General features: G+C 41.1%; 1 protein-coding gene across 3 annotated transcripts in view; it reads left to right on the plus strand.

The window, feature by feature from the left end:
* The window catches only part of ADAMTS16 (ADAM metallopeptidase with thrombospondin type 1 motif 16), a 180,502-nt gene that overhangs the window by 95,563 nt on the left and 68,607 nt on the right, over positions 1–16,332 (plus strand). For 2 of the 3 annotated variants that reach the window (XM_005556567.5, XM_045393523.3), the window contains exons 14-17: positions 1,580–1,710; positions 3,724–3,847; positions 4,251–4,495; positions 6,560–6,698. In XM_005556567.5, coding sequence (XP_005556624.3) covers positions 1,580–1,710; positions 3,724–3,847; positions 4,251–4,495; positions 6,560–6,698 — 639 coding nt within the window. The remainder of the gene's footprint in view (positions 1–1,579; positions 1,711–3,723; positions 3,848–4,250; positions 4,496–6,559; positions 6,699–16,332) is intronic. The other variant, XR_012414501.1, reaches the window with a different exon arrangement.

Here is a 16,332-nt window from a genome sequence, read left to right on the forward strand (position 1 = left end):
CTTATCTAAACTTGACCAGCTATGAGGTCAGAAATCAACACACCACATAGAAAGGGTGTGCATAGTACAATGAAACTCATCAAAGAAGTGATTAAAAAAATACAAGATAGCTCCTGTGTGGAAATTGAATCTGTATGTTTTTGAATTAAGAATTACAGTAGTTGTTGCTATAAGCCAGTTACCCATTGAATACTTATAATTGTCAAAGAATGAAAGAGAAATTTCAGTATATTTTAGAAAATGGAGTAATTTTGAAGCATACTATGTTCAGAAAGTATTGATCTATAACTATAAACCAAGAAGTTTATTTGTGGCATGTATAAGACTTTACTCCCCACTGGGAAAGAAATAGTGTGTTTCCGTGATTAAAATAACTTAAGGTCAGTGGCTCAAGTGGCATAATTAAGGAGAAATTCAAAGAAAACCTAATCATCTTATTGCTTGAAACTGGGAACATTGCCTGAAAAAATGACAGAAGCCCTTTGGACATAGACAAGTGGGATGTCCCATCTGACATTCACGTTCATCATCTCAGTGTATACAGTGTTTTCACAGTGTCAGGTTCATGCAGTTAGAAAATTCTGAAAGGAAATTACAAGCAATTTCCCCGAAGCACGTTTAGTTGTCCCTTTACTCCTAAATCTGTACAAATGAAGCCAGTGTGATACAGGCCGCTAGGGAGAGAGAAAGGTAGAATGAACTTTGAAATCATGATTCAAACACGTGCGTGCGTTCCTCCTGACTGCCAATCTTTAGTGAATAAACTCATTCATCATGGAAGCACACACTAAATTTGATTCTTAGAATTATTCAGTTGTGCCTCTTATCTTGAATGATAAGGAAAATACTTGTAGATGAATCTCAGGCCTATAAATATTTCTAAGACAGACAAAATGTTCATCATTAATTGTCTCCTTTTTTACTAAGAAGAGAACAAAAGAGGCAAAATGGTTTCAAAAAAAAGTTCATATTAAATATAAACCAAAAAACCTTCAAATGGATTATTTAGGAAGGAAGTAAACTTCCTATTTCTCTTGGTACCAATATTTTAAAACAATATATTTGTAGAAAACATTGTTCTCAAGAGATTTCATCTAAGTTATTCTTTTTATTTGTTTAATTTTTCATGTGTTTTACCAAATGCATTAAGAAATTCAGTGATGTTTTTGATTCTTTTATTACATTTTATCTGTAAGAATTTTGTGTATTACTACAAAATGGTAGTGGTTTTTTTTTGCATGTCTACAAGATAGTAGTTAATGATACTAGTGAAACAGTAAAGCATTAATGTTGTAGCCAACAAATATTTATTGAATGCCTACTATGTGCCAAACACTGTATAAAAATCAAAGGTCTTAAAGGACACTATAGAGTAAAACTTAATAGTGAAGCAATAAATAAATTTAAAGAAACAAAACAAGACATAATGAGCCAACCTTTAAAAATGCCATTGTAATGTATTATTGTGTGGGAATTATTTTATGGGGGAAGAAAGAAAGTCTATCTAAAATTCAGAGCAAAAATGATCAGAGCTTAAGTATTTTTCTTATTTGTGTTTGTGTGTGTATTTCTTTTTAAGATCAGGACTTATGCAAACTCTACTGTATCGCAGAAGGATTTGATTTCTTCTTTTCTTTGTCAAATAAAGTCAAAGATGGGACTCCATGCTCGGAGGATAGCCGTAATGTTTGTATAGATGGGATATGTGAGGTAATCATGATCCTTCATTCATTCAACAAATGATTCCAGACAGTCTGCTTTGTGTCAGGCATCCCGTAGAGGCTAGAAAGACCAGACATATAAGACAAGCCTTTCCCTCTAAGTCACAGCCCAGTGGGGAGAAAGCCAGAAGAACACATTGATGACACGCTGCTTTGCAGCAGTGGAAGTGTGTGCAGAGCATAACGAGAGGGAGGGGCCCATTCTGTCTTAGATGTGGGTCTGGGACATTTGTTGGGCTCCTAGGAGAAGGCAACATCCACATCCAAGCTAGATCTGAAAGGATGAGTTGGAAGAGGGATGTCAGGAAAATAGAGAGGGGACGTGGTGGTGCCAGATGCATGGGTTGCTAGCAGCTGATTCAGTCATCAGAATGCCCAGAGGGAAAGTGGGGTCTGGGGGAAGCTGTGGGAAGGGTTGGGATGAGAAGAGAGTCTTCAAGGCCATCTCCAAGGCTGGATGGGGATCCTGTGTCCATGTACATAGAGCAGGTATTGAGTCTGGGAACAGTGGAGCCACAGGATTTGGTTGCAGTTTGTGGGCAGTAGTGTGGAGAGTCAGTGAAGCAGGGCTGGGTGAGAGCCTGGGCCACTTTGCAGCTCGGACAGAGGCCTCAGCAACATACAGCAGCTACACATTCGCTGAGGAGGGTGAGCGGACAGGGATGCAGGAGACAAGCTGGAGAAGTGTCGGTGGCTAAATGAACATAAGTGACTGATGTTACCCTTACCTTGACTGGCAGAGGGAAGGGGTGGAAAAAATGTTATTATAAACCAAGCAAAGGTGTTAGCAGATCAAACACATTGCATGTAGACAATGGGGTTTCAAATGAAGAAGTTATTCAATCTGCATATCTTGTGGAGTCCAAAAACATGTTTTCTAGTTCTCACTTCCCCTAAATTATCGACCATGGTAAAGTTCAGTCATCTACTGAGATCCTTAGTGTAATCATTTTTAATACATGAGGGTTAGGCTGGATGATTCCATTAAGATCTCTTTCATTGTACCTCAGCTGTACAGTCCTCAATTTTGTCTAATTGTTAATTGATGTGTTCATTATTTTATTGTGTTTAGGATTCTTAATGATATAGTGTCATAATCCCTTATTTGTAACTCTGAAATCCAAAAAGCTGTGAAAATGGCGGGGGTACCTGAATTTGTTTGGTGGCAAAGCCTTTCCTGAACTGATATGAGACTATTGATTGGTTTTATTTATCTCACTTACCATAAATATGTAGGGCTTTACTATAGAAACATTCATGAGTTAATTATGGGATGCCACCTAGGCCCTTGTGGGATTCTCATATGCATTTCATGCATAACATCTATTACCTTTCTGAAATTAAAAAAAAACACTCTAAGTTCTGAAATGCATCTGGCCCTGTGGATTTCAAGCCAAGAATTGTAGTTATTTTGCTTCTGAGTGGATTTTTTTTTTTTTTTTTTTTTTTTTGGCATATAGAGCCTATTCTCTTTGTTAGAAAGTGTAATACAAACGAACATCAGAGAAATTTTAAAGAGCTCCTAAAATTCTAAGGAAGTGAATAAACATGCCCTTTATGTAATTACTACTGAGGAGAATTTCTGTGTGTCATCTGCTCCTTCTCTGTCATTGCATGAGACAATTAAAGCCCACAATGGCATATTTTGTTAGAACCTTGTGTAGACACATTGCTTGTCATTGTACTAAGCCCTTTAGGTCAGTCTGAAATTCACCCATCACTCCAACATGACAACCTACAGATTTAATTTAGGGCCACTTGTGTAACAATACTAAAGAGGACAGGTAACGATTCACATTTTAAAAGCTTCCTACATTTTTGAAGGGTGACACGGTAGCCCCGCTGTGCACATATTAGGTATCCAATAAATATTTGTTAACTACCCTACGTTGGTGAAATTTTCAACTCTAGTGGGGAGGAGGTTTCTCGCGTGAGATTCGTGACAGTATTGCTGTGTTGTCCTTTCTTTCATGAATGACATGTGACCTCGTGGGCCCTCCAGAGAGTTGGATGTGACAATGTCCTTGGATCTGATGCTGTTGAAGATGTCTGTGGGGTGTGTAAGGGGAATAACTCGGCCTGCACGATTCACAGGGGTCTCTACTCCAAGCACCACCACACCAACCGTGAGTATTTTAGAGCTACCTGCAAGCCTTGGGCAAAGAAGATTGTAACTGAGGCTTCCTAGCAGAGGAGCTTGAGGCGACAGTGAAAATAGCAGGCCTACCTTCCACTGCCTCACTTCCTGCCTCAGCTAGCGCTTGGCTTCTCGAGCCTCTTGCTTTGATTGGAAGTGTTTGCTAAGTTATTTGAAATAAAATTGTTCTTAAGAAGAGTGAACATCACAGGAGCTCTGCTCCAATTAATAAAAAGCAGTCGGGTATAGTTCTAAGGTGACTGGTCACCAGAACGCATCTTCCCCCAGTTCCAAATGTGGATTCTCAGGTTTCGTTTACTGAGGACTGAGGTTGCTTAGAGATTCTGCCCTATGGAATGACAAGCTGTATCTTCCCCATTTCCTTTATCTAGAGTATTATCACATGGTCACCATTCCTTCTGGAGCCCGGAGTATCCGCATCTATGAAATGAATGTCTCTACCTCCTACATTTCTGTGTGCAATGCCCTCAGAAGGTACTACTTGAATGGGCACTGGACCGTGGACTGGCCCGGCCGGTACAAATTTTCAGGCACTATTTTCGACTACAGACGGTCCTCTAATGAGCCCGAGAACTTAATCGCTGCTGGACCAACCAACGAAACACTGATTGTGGAGGTAAAGTCCAGCCTCTTGGTTTTGGGGCTTAGATTTTGGGGGTGTTCTGGTATTTGTGGAAATTCATGGCTGTTGGCATAATTTTAAGAAGAATGTAAACAGTTATAAAAAAGAGTGATCCATTCGTAGCTGGAATGGGGCAGCAGACTTGTTTTTATCATCATTCACATTTTGGTGTATGATTACATTTGTATTTAAGTGCTCACCTGTGTTCCCATTTGGGGGTTTTAGCAGTAGATGTTTGCAGAAGCCTTCTTCTGTCCTATATGCTCGACGGCTGTGAGAAGTGGCCACTGTTGAGGGAGGGAGGTGGGCTCTGACTTCGCCTGTGTCTGGGGTGGGATCAGCATTTCTGCTGTGTTCTGTGGCAACAGGAGAAGAGAGCCCAGAGGCGAAGCCCCTTGCTGTGTGATGACCTGCCTGTGTCACAGCATTGATCTTGGCTGGCCACAGCTCTGCCGTCACATCAACCCAGTGTCCAGTGGGTGGGTCACCTCCTGAACCGAGCAGTTCTGTTTACTCGTGAATGCGGAGGCTCGCAAAATATAGTCAGATTCTGACAACACCATCTATCACATGCAACTGTGCAGATGGCAGTGGTGGGCAGTGGATGTTCTAACTCCCCACCTTGTTATATTTCTGTGCACAGTTGAAAGAAGGTTCTTGGTTCAAAAGTTGCCCCATCGACCTACACCTTGCTATGGAGGTACAGCCACCTGGATACCCCCACCTATTCCCTGGGGCTGGCCGCCCTATCTCATCCTCTTGTGTCTTCCTGGGAGATGCCTCCCCTGGCAGTCGGGGTGTGGTTTAGGTGAAGCAACTGCTGCATCTGCACAGGTCCTACTTCCCTCTCCTGTCCCGCCCCTGAACTCTTTCATTCTACCCCTTTATAAACATATTTATCTTGAATTCTTTCCTTGATCATGTCTCCCACCATCTAAGGCTTTTAGCTTGAACAATCAGAGAGAAAGAGAGATGCCTCCGAGTTGAAAATAAGTGGGGCTTGTTAGGAAACTGTTCTTAATGGAAGAAGAGTTGCAGAGGATCAGAATGTCAGGGCTGGAGAGTATCTCAATGACCTTGCAGTGCAACCCCCTGTCCTGGGCTTATACCTGTCCCACAACATCAGCACCACTGAGACTGGAGATGTGTCATCAGGCAGAGGATGGAGCATGGGGCCAGGGTACTCAGGGGAGGGTGAGGATCTTGGTCTACATGGGCATCATATCAGGATGCCATGACTCTCAGGTGCAGGCATGGGATTTATGTCAACAGGTTATGGTGAGTTTTCTAGAAAAATCTTCCAATCAAAATTCAAGGATCTAATACATTTATGAGAGGAATGGTGGCTGGTCCATATGATTGGGTTTCAAGCTAGGAAATGTAGAGTCCAAACCCATTCCATGCCCTAAACTGTGACTCAGTGATCTCCTTTACTAATAAAACACCTTTTCCTGCGGACTTAACGGGTACCTGCCAGTAGGCAAAAGTCTCCTTCATCTCTCCCAGTAGAAAGTGCTCTAACTTAACTTTGGTCAGGCATGGATCATACCTATTGCTGTTGAAATGTCCTGGGTTATTTGAACTCACCAGGAAGTGTGATGACGCTTTGTAGGTCTCTCTTTCTGATTTACTCAGATGCGGGGATTTGCAGAGGATCCCAAAGAAACACCAAGGGAGATAGTCAAATGCTCTTGTTAGGCTGTATCAGATTATCACATGTACCCCCAATATATGTGTATCTATTATGTAACAATTAAAAAATGATAACCTAAAAATGCTTTTTCTAAGCTGCAAAAGTGTTTGAAGTTTTACATGTAGACATACACTAACTGTAAGGAGAAGGGTACAGTCTAGACATTTTTTAGATGAGCTTGAATCTAGATGGGAGGGTTATTCTTGTTCAAAAATTTTATGTAAAGTTTGGATGATAGTCTGAATTTATCATCATAATAAACTTTTTGTTGATTGATTGTTATTTTAAGTAGTCTAAAGCACGTCAGCATGTATTTGCTGGTTTTGCATTAATTTGTTTTATTTTTCCCCTTTCTTATTTTGTAGCTGCTGTTTCAGGGAAAGAACCCAGGTGTTGCCTGGGAATACTCCATGCCTCGCTTAGGGGCCGAGAAGCAACCCCCTGCCCAGCCCAGCTACACTTGGGCCATCGTGCGCTCTGAGTGCTCCGTGTCCTGCGGAGGGGGTAGGTCCCTTCTAATGCTGCTCCTGGAGGCAGCACATGAGCCTTCAGCCATGGGGTACATTGCACCGGCCTTTCTTGAGTCCTAATGAGTAGCCCGGGGCTTCTCCCTGCCGGTAGCAGTGACATTCCCAAGGTGGGGAGTGGTGGTCCTGAGTGTCGCTTGTCAGCCTGAGCTGCCTTTTCCAATTTATCTGCTTCAGTGTGTGACTCTGAGGAAGTCAACAGATGCATTGGTTCCTCCTTTCCATCTAATTTATGATTTTGTTAATTTAGATGAGTCGAATGAAAGTCACTGTAATTATGAGATACATCATGTTGATGGTGAGAAACAGACACTTGCATGGAAAATACATTGTCCTAAAGTGGGTTTTTTGATCTAACTAATCTTGTTCAAAATGTTTCCTGGAAAGAGCTTTGCCTACAAGTTGTATAGTCAGATTTGCCCAGAAAATAAAAGAATATTTTGAAAGTTGCAATGAAAACATCAAGAAAAAACATGTCAAAAAGAACTGCACGTGTCAATTGAGTGCCTTGTCGTCTTCATACCATAAACAATGGAAGCTCACATTTAAATCAGCAAAGCTAATTGCACTTAAAGAAAGTTTTTAGCTAGAGCCAATATGTACTGACTGTCTGATATAAATAGTAATGAGTAAATATTTGCAAGCTTAAAACAACATAGTAAATTCTGTCTGATATTTATAAAATACACAAGTTTCCATCTGGCCAAATGGATTTCAGCTTTTTGCAATCCAGGTTTTAATAACTAATAAGTTAATTTGACAATATTATGTTTAAGTAAAAGAAAATGATTCATAAATGAGAACTGGCATAAAGTAATAAGGTAATGAATGAACAAAAATAAATAAAAATAAATGGGTATGTTCTCAATAGTTGCTGTAAATAAATAAGATGAAGAAACTAAAGGAAAACTGAGAGATTAACAAAAAACTTAAATAGTCCTAAAAGTTAACACTATGTGCTTGACATATGTTCTTTCTCCCCAGTATGAACTAAGGATGAAATAGTTAAATTATGGATGCTAGCAAAGCTAATGACTCTGAATGAAATACTGTCTTAGGAAAAACATGACTACCTTCTACACAGAAGGATAGCAAGCACGTTGCTCTAATAGTGACCAGAGAGAAATATGAAGGAAATCTCACACTAGTGATATGGCCCAAGTCAGCCACCAGTTTACTTTATTTGGGAAATAGTGGAACAGAAGGACATTGTATGCTCTTCTCTCTGTGTGACATGGAACATTCCTAACCATATGTATTTTTCCTTCCTTTTCCTTCTGATCTTACAATCATACCCATGTTTTTGTGGATTATGTTGAATGCACTTGATTTTACCTCTTCCTATTTAGGATCTTCTAATAAATGATAATTGGTTAGGATAACAATAGAATCAGAAAACTTCATATTTGTGTAAGGAAAGTATGAATTTTTGAACTCTTTCTTGTATATTTTCATTTGGTAAAAAATGTATGATGAATTCCATGGAAACATCTATAGAGAATGGCCAGTCGATGATTCTGTTTCAGTCTACCAGATTCACTGGTGTCTTTCCTTTGAGCATCAAGCATTCAGAGGAACTCTTAGTTTTCTCAGCTACTGCCAGGCTACTCATCTCAGTATCCTGAAACACTGAATGAATGATTAGTGTATTTGCAACTCATCTAACTATCCCTAAGGAATAGAGAGTTTCTGGGGGAAATCAACCCAAAATCTATTCCCAAATCACTTTTCTAAAGAGCTGCATTATAGAGCCAGTGAGTTTTGTTTGTTTTCAATTTCAGTGGAAAACAGGGATTCTCAATTCAACAGCTGGATGGAGTTTAGGATGTCTGTACTTTCCCACCTCCTATAGGATGATGCTCTACCGTCTTCCTGGTAAAAACCTGACCTCTTCATAGGACAGAGACTCAGAACTTAATCAAGGCACCCTGTCACTGGCCACGTTTGTATGATTAGTAAGAGGAACACTTGCAAATTGTATACTGCAGGGTTTGAACTATAGTCAATCCTCCTCTGTTTTTGTAGATGCATAAAACCACAGCCTTTCTCTCCTGTTCTCTCTCTTTCCTTCCCTAGTATCCCCAGAATTACTTTCTACACAACCAAGATGAAAGTAAGAAACACATTATTGCCATGTATTGAGCACCTACTATGTGCTTTCACATATATTATCTTGTCAAAACCTTTGACAGGGTAAGGGTAGAATGACCACAGGTTTGGGGCAGCCATATCAGATTCAAGTCTTGTCTTCATCAGGCCATGCTCCTTAGAAATTTTGAACCAGCCTTTTGTTTCACGTGTCCGTGTGAAGAGACCCCCAAACAGGCTTTGTTGAGCAACAAAGCTGTTTCTTTCACCTGGGTGCAGGTGAGCTGAGTCCGAAAAGAGAGTCAGCAAGGGTGGTGGGATTATCATGAGTTCTTATAGGTTTTGGGATAGGTGGTGGAGTTAAGAGCAATGTTTTGGGGGTAGGGGGTGGATCTCACAAAGTACTTTCTTAAGGGTGGGGAGAATTACAAAGAAACTTCTTAAGGGTGGGGGAGATTATAAAGAACATTGATCAGTTAGGGTGGCGTAGAAACAAATCACAATGGTGGAATGTCATCAGTTAAGCTATTTTCACTTCTGTGGATCTTCAGTTGCTTTAGGCCATCTGGATGTATACGTCCAGGTCACTGGGGATATGATGGCTTAGCTTGCTTGGGCGCAGAGGCCTGACACGTTTCATGTCTGTGAAGTGTAAAGACTGTATGAATATCAATGCCTGGAAGCAATCCTTATTATCATTAGCAGGTAACTTGGTTCAAACAGGTTTACTGATTCCCATTCTTATGTCACCCAACCACAGCCAAACTGCTACTTAGCTTGTTACTGATGTTCACATTCTTTAACAAAGATGATTCTGCCAGGGAAGCATAACGTGTTCTCTGACTTCCTGTCTTCCTTTCCTAATACAGCTTCTACCTGGCAATGGGCGTTGCAGTCCATTGAACATTAGATTGAAATATCAGCAATGAGGAGGCGACCTCACACGTAGGCGGTGCTCACGTTTCATGGCCATTCAGGGTGAAAGCTGATCTTCTTCAGTTCTCGTATTCAATTTTCCCTTGATCTATGTTTGGGGGACTTGTAAAATTTCCCCCAATAGTCTTAACTAAGATAGTTTATTCACTGAATGTTAATTACAGTGACTGCTTATGAGACAAGGGCTTTTATATCCCAAGACTTCATTACTTAATTTTAAGTGGTTATTTTGATTAAGCAGTTTATCAGAATTTACTGTCTCTGCCTTGCTGAACTTTAGGATTTCAGGAGTTGATGATATCTGATGACATAGATCCTTTAGAACTAAATGCTCACTTACTTTGAGTGTATTAAATGCTTCATTAGTTGTATCCTGTTGGAGCCTTCTAAATTTCAAAAGTTAAATCAGATTATTTAAATTCTGTGGTATCTGACAATAGCATATTTTAACTGCTTGGATGATTGATATTGGAGGGTGAAAATCCAATATGAGTCTCATTCTCAGTTTTTCAATTTTGTGAGAGAATAATTAACTTTGCCAGTGAGCGTGATATAATAACCTTTGATTATTGTTCTCATTTCTTAGAAGATTAGGTCAGTGCATCACCTGAAAATTCTTGACCTGATTCCCAAAGGAAAAGGGAACGTATAGATGCCATTTTCATCTTATCTGCATATTTTAGAAATTTTAAGGCTTCTACTTGCATAGACTTTCCAATGTTCTGAATTTGAAACTTTTAAATCATCTTTTTCTTAGCTCTCTCTTTGAGAATTTAAGAGTCTACAAGGGGCAATTATGGAATTCATGAATGGGAAGAAAATAGCTGGAAAATTTCCCCCACCTCTTGCTTCAGTCCAGAAACACTACTTCGCATCAAAAGAGGACGGATAATTCTTTTTGATTTAAAGAGATCTCATTTCCTTATCTCTTACAATGGGTCCATCTCTCTGTAGGAAGTAAGGTTTTCACACAGCCAAGTAATGCCTTTTATCTCCCTTTTGACAGCTTCTTCTGTTTCTTTTTTCTCTCCTCTCACTTTTATGACATAATTGCATTTTTTAATTTCAATGTTCCTGGTTCGTTGTGCCCTAACTGGACACTCAGTGGGTATCTGGGACATCGGTAATGGGGTATGAAACTCAAATAAGGAAACCGCATGCCAACAACATTGCTCAGAACCAGTTTATCCTATTGTGTCTGTCTCTGAGAGGGAGACTTTTTGATGTGGTAATGACTTCACTAGACTTTTGTTTACCTTGTCAAAACATCAGCTTTTTCTCAAAATTATATATGCTGTCCTCTTTTAAAGTCAGTATCTACAATTCACTAGGCTCAATGTATTCCAAATCACTAATCTCCAACCTCTGATTTATTTCCAAATAAAAATACTTATTAAAATTTTACCTATGTCTTAAATTGTCCAACTTGTATGCTGTAATGTCTGGGGATGATGCATTTTTATTCAAATGGAAATATTCATCCAATTCACAACAAAAATTTCTCAGACAGATCTTAAAACTGGCTTGAAAACCATCCTCTCTTACATTTTTTTCAATAATATTCTCTTCACCATCCACAGATATTTCTAGGACTTAAGCTTTAATTCATTTAGGGATTAAATTTGAAAAAAATGATTGAAATCACTTGCAAACTTGCCTTACTTTGTTGATATCAAACTATCCATTTATCCATTCATTCATTGATCATCAGTCAGCAAATGCTTACGTGTTTGGATCTGAACCCTAAACATCTTAAAGCCACCTGGGGAAATACAAGAGACCTTTGCTTGATTTCTTCTCTATCTGAATTGAACAATGAAATGCCAAAGTAGGTGTTGCTTTGCATGAAAACTATTTAGTACCTCTTTAGTGTCATAGCTAGTTGAGGTATCTTACATTTGTGCATCTTAATTGGGGAATCGAGTACTTCAATCCAGCAATTTTTTCTTAAATGTGTGAGCCACTATGCTGAGTTCGGACTGTATAAGGACAGATGGTATATACTTGGTTCTGTCCTCAAAATCACTTGCAGTCTGGAGCAAGGAGTTACCCATATGCCCATGTCTGACAATGCAAGATGGTAGACTCTGTTGCGTTCCAAGAACTGTGAGAATTCAGAGAGATCTCCAGGCCTGTGCACAGGAAGAGCCTCAGCTCAGCTGCAGTTGGGACGCCTGTCTTCCTCTGAGTTCCATTGCTGTGAGATGGCTTTAAAGAGCAGTAGTGGGTTTTGGTTCCTATTGCCCATCTGATTGGCTAACATTTCTAGATCTTTTTCACAGGAACTGCTTCAGATGAGATCTTCCCCATCCTCACTTTGTGTGCTGGAATGTTCTGAATCCTAGAGTGGGTGTGTCTCTTTCATATTTAAACTTTGGCTCAAGGGTTGGGTCCCAGAGTTCAACTTGAAATGATTCTGGTTTCTTCTTCCCTGCCTTGGGTCACCTTTGAGCTGATCTACTAAAAATGTCTCCTGTTCTTCATTCTTTATCTAAGTCCCTATAAATTACAAAATGTATTACCTCCCCACCAACCCCTTTCTTCCCAAAAAAGCAGAGAAAAAAACAAAGGTTTGTCTTCCAGAGAGTGGGGTGTATTCTTCAGGGGCCTGGGCTGTGTGATGTCACCCGGGCCCATTTCTTCAAGTGTATTCAGAGCTCCAGGGTCAAACAAAGAAGCCCACATCTTCCCAAAAAGCAGGAATAATTCTTTCCCTTTGCCAGAGTCTGTGCAGTTGCAGCAAGCCTCCACTCATCAGGGGTACCAGGGTCCTTCCCATGTTCCCACTATGTGGCCATGGCCTGTTCTTCTCCACCTTCTCTGTGCAGGTCTCTTTTGCCCACAGGTCTTAAGTCTGCAAACTTGGAGCCTTAAAAATGGGTAATTACTACCTATATCCAGATGGGCTGCATGTCCCTTGGCCATTGACAGGTCAAGGCTGTCAGGGAAATCAGCTAGTGAAGCCAGTTCCCTATGAAGCAGGGAATCTGCCTCTGGTAAGACATGTGAAGGTGCCTCAGCCTCCAAGCTCTAGTAAATGTTGAGATAACATGTGTCCACAGCGATCATGCCGGGCCAACCTGGCACTTAAATACACTGGGAACCATTCAGAATTTGGACTGCATCCAGGAATACACCAGTTCTCTTGAGCTGTCTTCCCTCTTCCAAGTTCAAGGTTCTGTAATGCTCATGCATGAGGCATCAGTAATATATCTAGCACATGTGATAGAAACAATGCATGCTTCTTTTGAGAGCTCATGCATTCGTTTGTGGAACATCGTCTGGTTTTCCATGTAATTTTGCTTACAGAATTGGTTTGATTTTTTTTTTCTTTTTCTTTATAAAAGGAGGATAAAGCATTTGGCAACAGCTGGAATTCATTCTATAGTTCGAATTATGGAAAACTCAGCAATTCTTTGATGAAATCATGATCTTTCAGACTTAAGACTCTTCTTCTAGACGGTCTGGCAAACATGATGGTTTTTAAGTGGTTTCCAAAGACCTGGCCAGAGTTGGTTTCTGTAAAAAGATGAAAGCAGTGCCCAAGCACATTGCTCATCAAACTCACCACCCCATGGCCAGGGTTTGTCTTTCCACAGCTAATGGATTGTTCTCTCTGAGTTTCTTACATTACCTTTTGAAGCTTATGCCCTTCCTTTCTTTTATCTATTAATATAGATCATTTAGAAAATTGGCCTCTGTGATTCTGGCATTCAAATAGACTCTGTGATTTTTCTTTCTGACAAAGATAAGTGATTGTAAGTACTGCTGAGAAGTTGCTTCATGGACGTGCCATTAGTCAGAGAAATAATACCTGAGTCTCCATAAATGTCCAGAGAAGTAATACCTGAGCTAAACGGCCAAGGAGACTCCATTCCATCATGTGAGATGAATCTAAAACATAATCATCCAAAATCTGGTATAATAATAGACCTTGGAAAGCCTCAATACTGTTGGACATATGGCTGTCTGTACATATTTTTGCATTCTCAGAATATTCATACATATGAAATTAGTCAATGGAATAAACATTTGAATTCACTTTTGTGTCTATTACTGTTTATATGGCTTGGTATATTAGCGTTCTCCAGAGAAGCAACCAAAAGGACGTATCTGTCTATCTACTTATCTGTCTATCTATGTAGAGAAAAAGAGATTGATTGGGAGAGATTGGCTTACGTAATTCACCGTATGCAAGCTACAGAAACAGGGTAACCAGAGAGGTGTCTTCCAGTCTGAGTCTGAGGTGATGGCTGGAAAAGAATGCTGTAAGTCCTGGAGCCTGAAGGCCGAGGATTTGCTGATGTCCCATACAAGAACTGAATACTTTAGGTCTAAGTAGACTAATCCAAGATCTTGAGCAAGCAAATTACATGTGTATTGTCATCAAAAGTCTCTGATTAAGGACCCAAGAAAAATCCTTTGAAAACAGAGTGTGCAAGAACTGGAGTGTAGTTTCTTTTGCTTAGGTTTAGCTCTTGTAGTTTTTCCTACATGGGAGGTGGATAGGTAGGAAATAGATGTCTTGTTACTGGAGAATGGAAACATGGATTGGCACAGTGTTCTGAATATGAGAGGAGAAAGTGCCCTTGACTCCCTGCATGAGAGCCGGGAAGGGGGTGACTTATTTACTCAGTCACTGTGCTCAATCCCTTATGAGAAGGAGCACACAAGCAGATGGATGTAGGAACCAGAGTGAATGAACGTTGGAACTGGCTGGTGGCTCCTGTGTGGTGGAAGCAGGCTTTGCCTGGGCCCTGTAGTAGCATCAAAGTGTGTTACAATACTCTCGTAGCTCTGCCATCCAGGAAGGGGTGTCTGAGACTCCTGGAGCCCCAGAGGGCCTGTGTTACAATCAGTGCTCTTTTAGCATTTGTAGACTGCTAAGTATTAACCAGCTCAGTGAAGGGTCAGGTGACAGCCTTTTACACCCTGTCCTCTTGGTGCCTGAGTTCTTGTCCAGCGTCCAGGAATAATCAGGTCACAGGAATAAATTGAAGGGTGGTGAACGTGGAGGACTTTACTGAGTGGTGGAAGTGACTCTCAGCAGGAAAGGGAACTGGAAAGGGGATGGAGTGGGAAGATAATCTTCCCCTAGAATCTGGCTGTCCCCAGCCAAACTCCTCTCCAACCATCCCTGACTGAACTCCTCTCCAACCATAGTCTCCAATGTCCTGCTACTTTTCTCCTCTCGATGTTCAGATGCTTCTTGCTTCTGTGTATGTGTGTGTCCACTGAGTCTGAGGTTTGGGGTTCTTATGGGCACAAGACAGGGGGCAAGGTGAAGCCAAAAGGCAACATTCTTGCAAGAAAACAGGGAGAGTTCTCACTTTGGGCTGTGGGTCCAGGCTTGAGGGTGGAACCCTTACCAGGGACCCTGCCGTCTTCTACCCAGTATTTCCCTGCCTCCTGTTCATATCAAACTGACAACAGAAAAGCAAGAGTTTGAGAGAGGATTTAGGGAGAAATCCTATAGGGGAGCTGGTCTGATAGGAGCCGTGCAGAAAATAAGGGACAAAATCAAAGATATGGAAGAAGAAATCTGAATGTCCCTGACCAGCCTACGACTTCAGGTTCTCCAGTCAAGCAAAGACCTTCTGATCTCATGTGTTTCCCAATAGCGCTGGATTAAGCGTAACTCAAACCTACTCTTTAGTAACCCAACCATGTGACACCTGTGTGATCCCTGACAGGGTCCAGGATCCAGGAGCGGGACCCTGGTGTGATGGATGGTGTGGTGGAGAGGGTGGTGTTTGGGACTAACTTCTATTCTGCCTTCTGCTGAGAAAGGTACTTCAACTGGTTCATCACCCTGTCTGCCTCTTCTGTGTGTGTGTGTGTGTGTGTGTGTGCGCGCGTGCGTGCGTGCGTGTGTGCACATGTTCACTTCTGGACAGGCAGAGATGTGTGTTTTAAAGAGGCCTCTAAGGCCTCTCCAGTTCTGTGGTCTGGTCAGTCAGCAATATAAAAGATGAATCAAAGTAAAACCAAATGTCAGCTACCCGGTAGCCCCTGGCTCCTTCCTCCCTCCATTCACCCCTTAGGCCTCTTTGGATGCAGAACCCTCTGGGCAGTCAGGGGAAGAAGAGGCTAGAGTAGTGGTGGACAGAGAGAGTGCAGGCAGATAGGAAAGTTCAGAGCAGTCGGGGCCTCCTCCCCAGTGTCCTTGAGCCAAGCCTGCCCAGGGTGTCAGCAAGACAGGATATCCACCTTCATGAAGGCTGAAATTTGCAAGTTTTGGGCATGTTTTTCATTACAAGTGTCGTAAATAAATGTAAAGTAAAGAACACAAATCATTCCTGAGACACCCCTCCTTGAAAGACATCACTGTTAAGCATCTTAGTGCACCCAACCCGTCTGTCCCTCCATGCACAGCTCTGCAAATGCATACCTTCCCTTCAGGAGGGGTCTAGTGATCGGCTTTTTCTATGTACTATGTCATCTGTATCCTTCATTTGCAGAGAGTTTCTCCTTAGATATGAGCATGAACAACCCACTTCTAATGTGGCAGCTCACATTCTTGAGCAATTATTAATATATCCAAGTGTTATTCCTACTTTCAACAGACTATAAACAAATAATGCTTC

The sequence above is a fragment of the Macaca fascicularis genome, chromosome 6 (genome assembly GCF_037993035.2).
Source record: "Macaca fascicularis isolate 582-1 chromosome 6, T2T-MFA8v1.1".
NCBI lineage: Eukaryota > Metazoa > Chordata > Mammalia > Primates > Cercopithecidae > Macaca > Macaca fascicularis.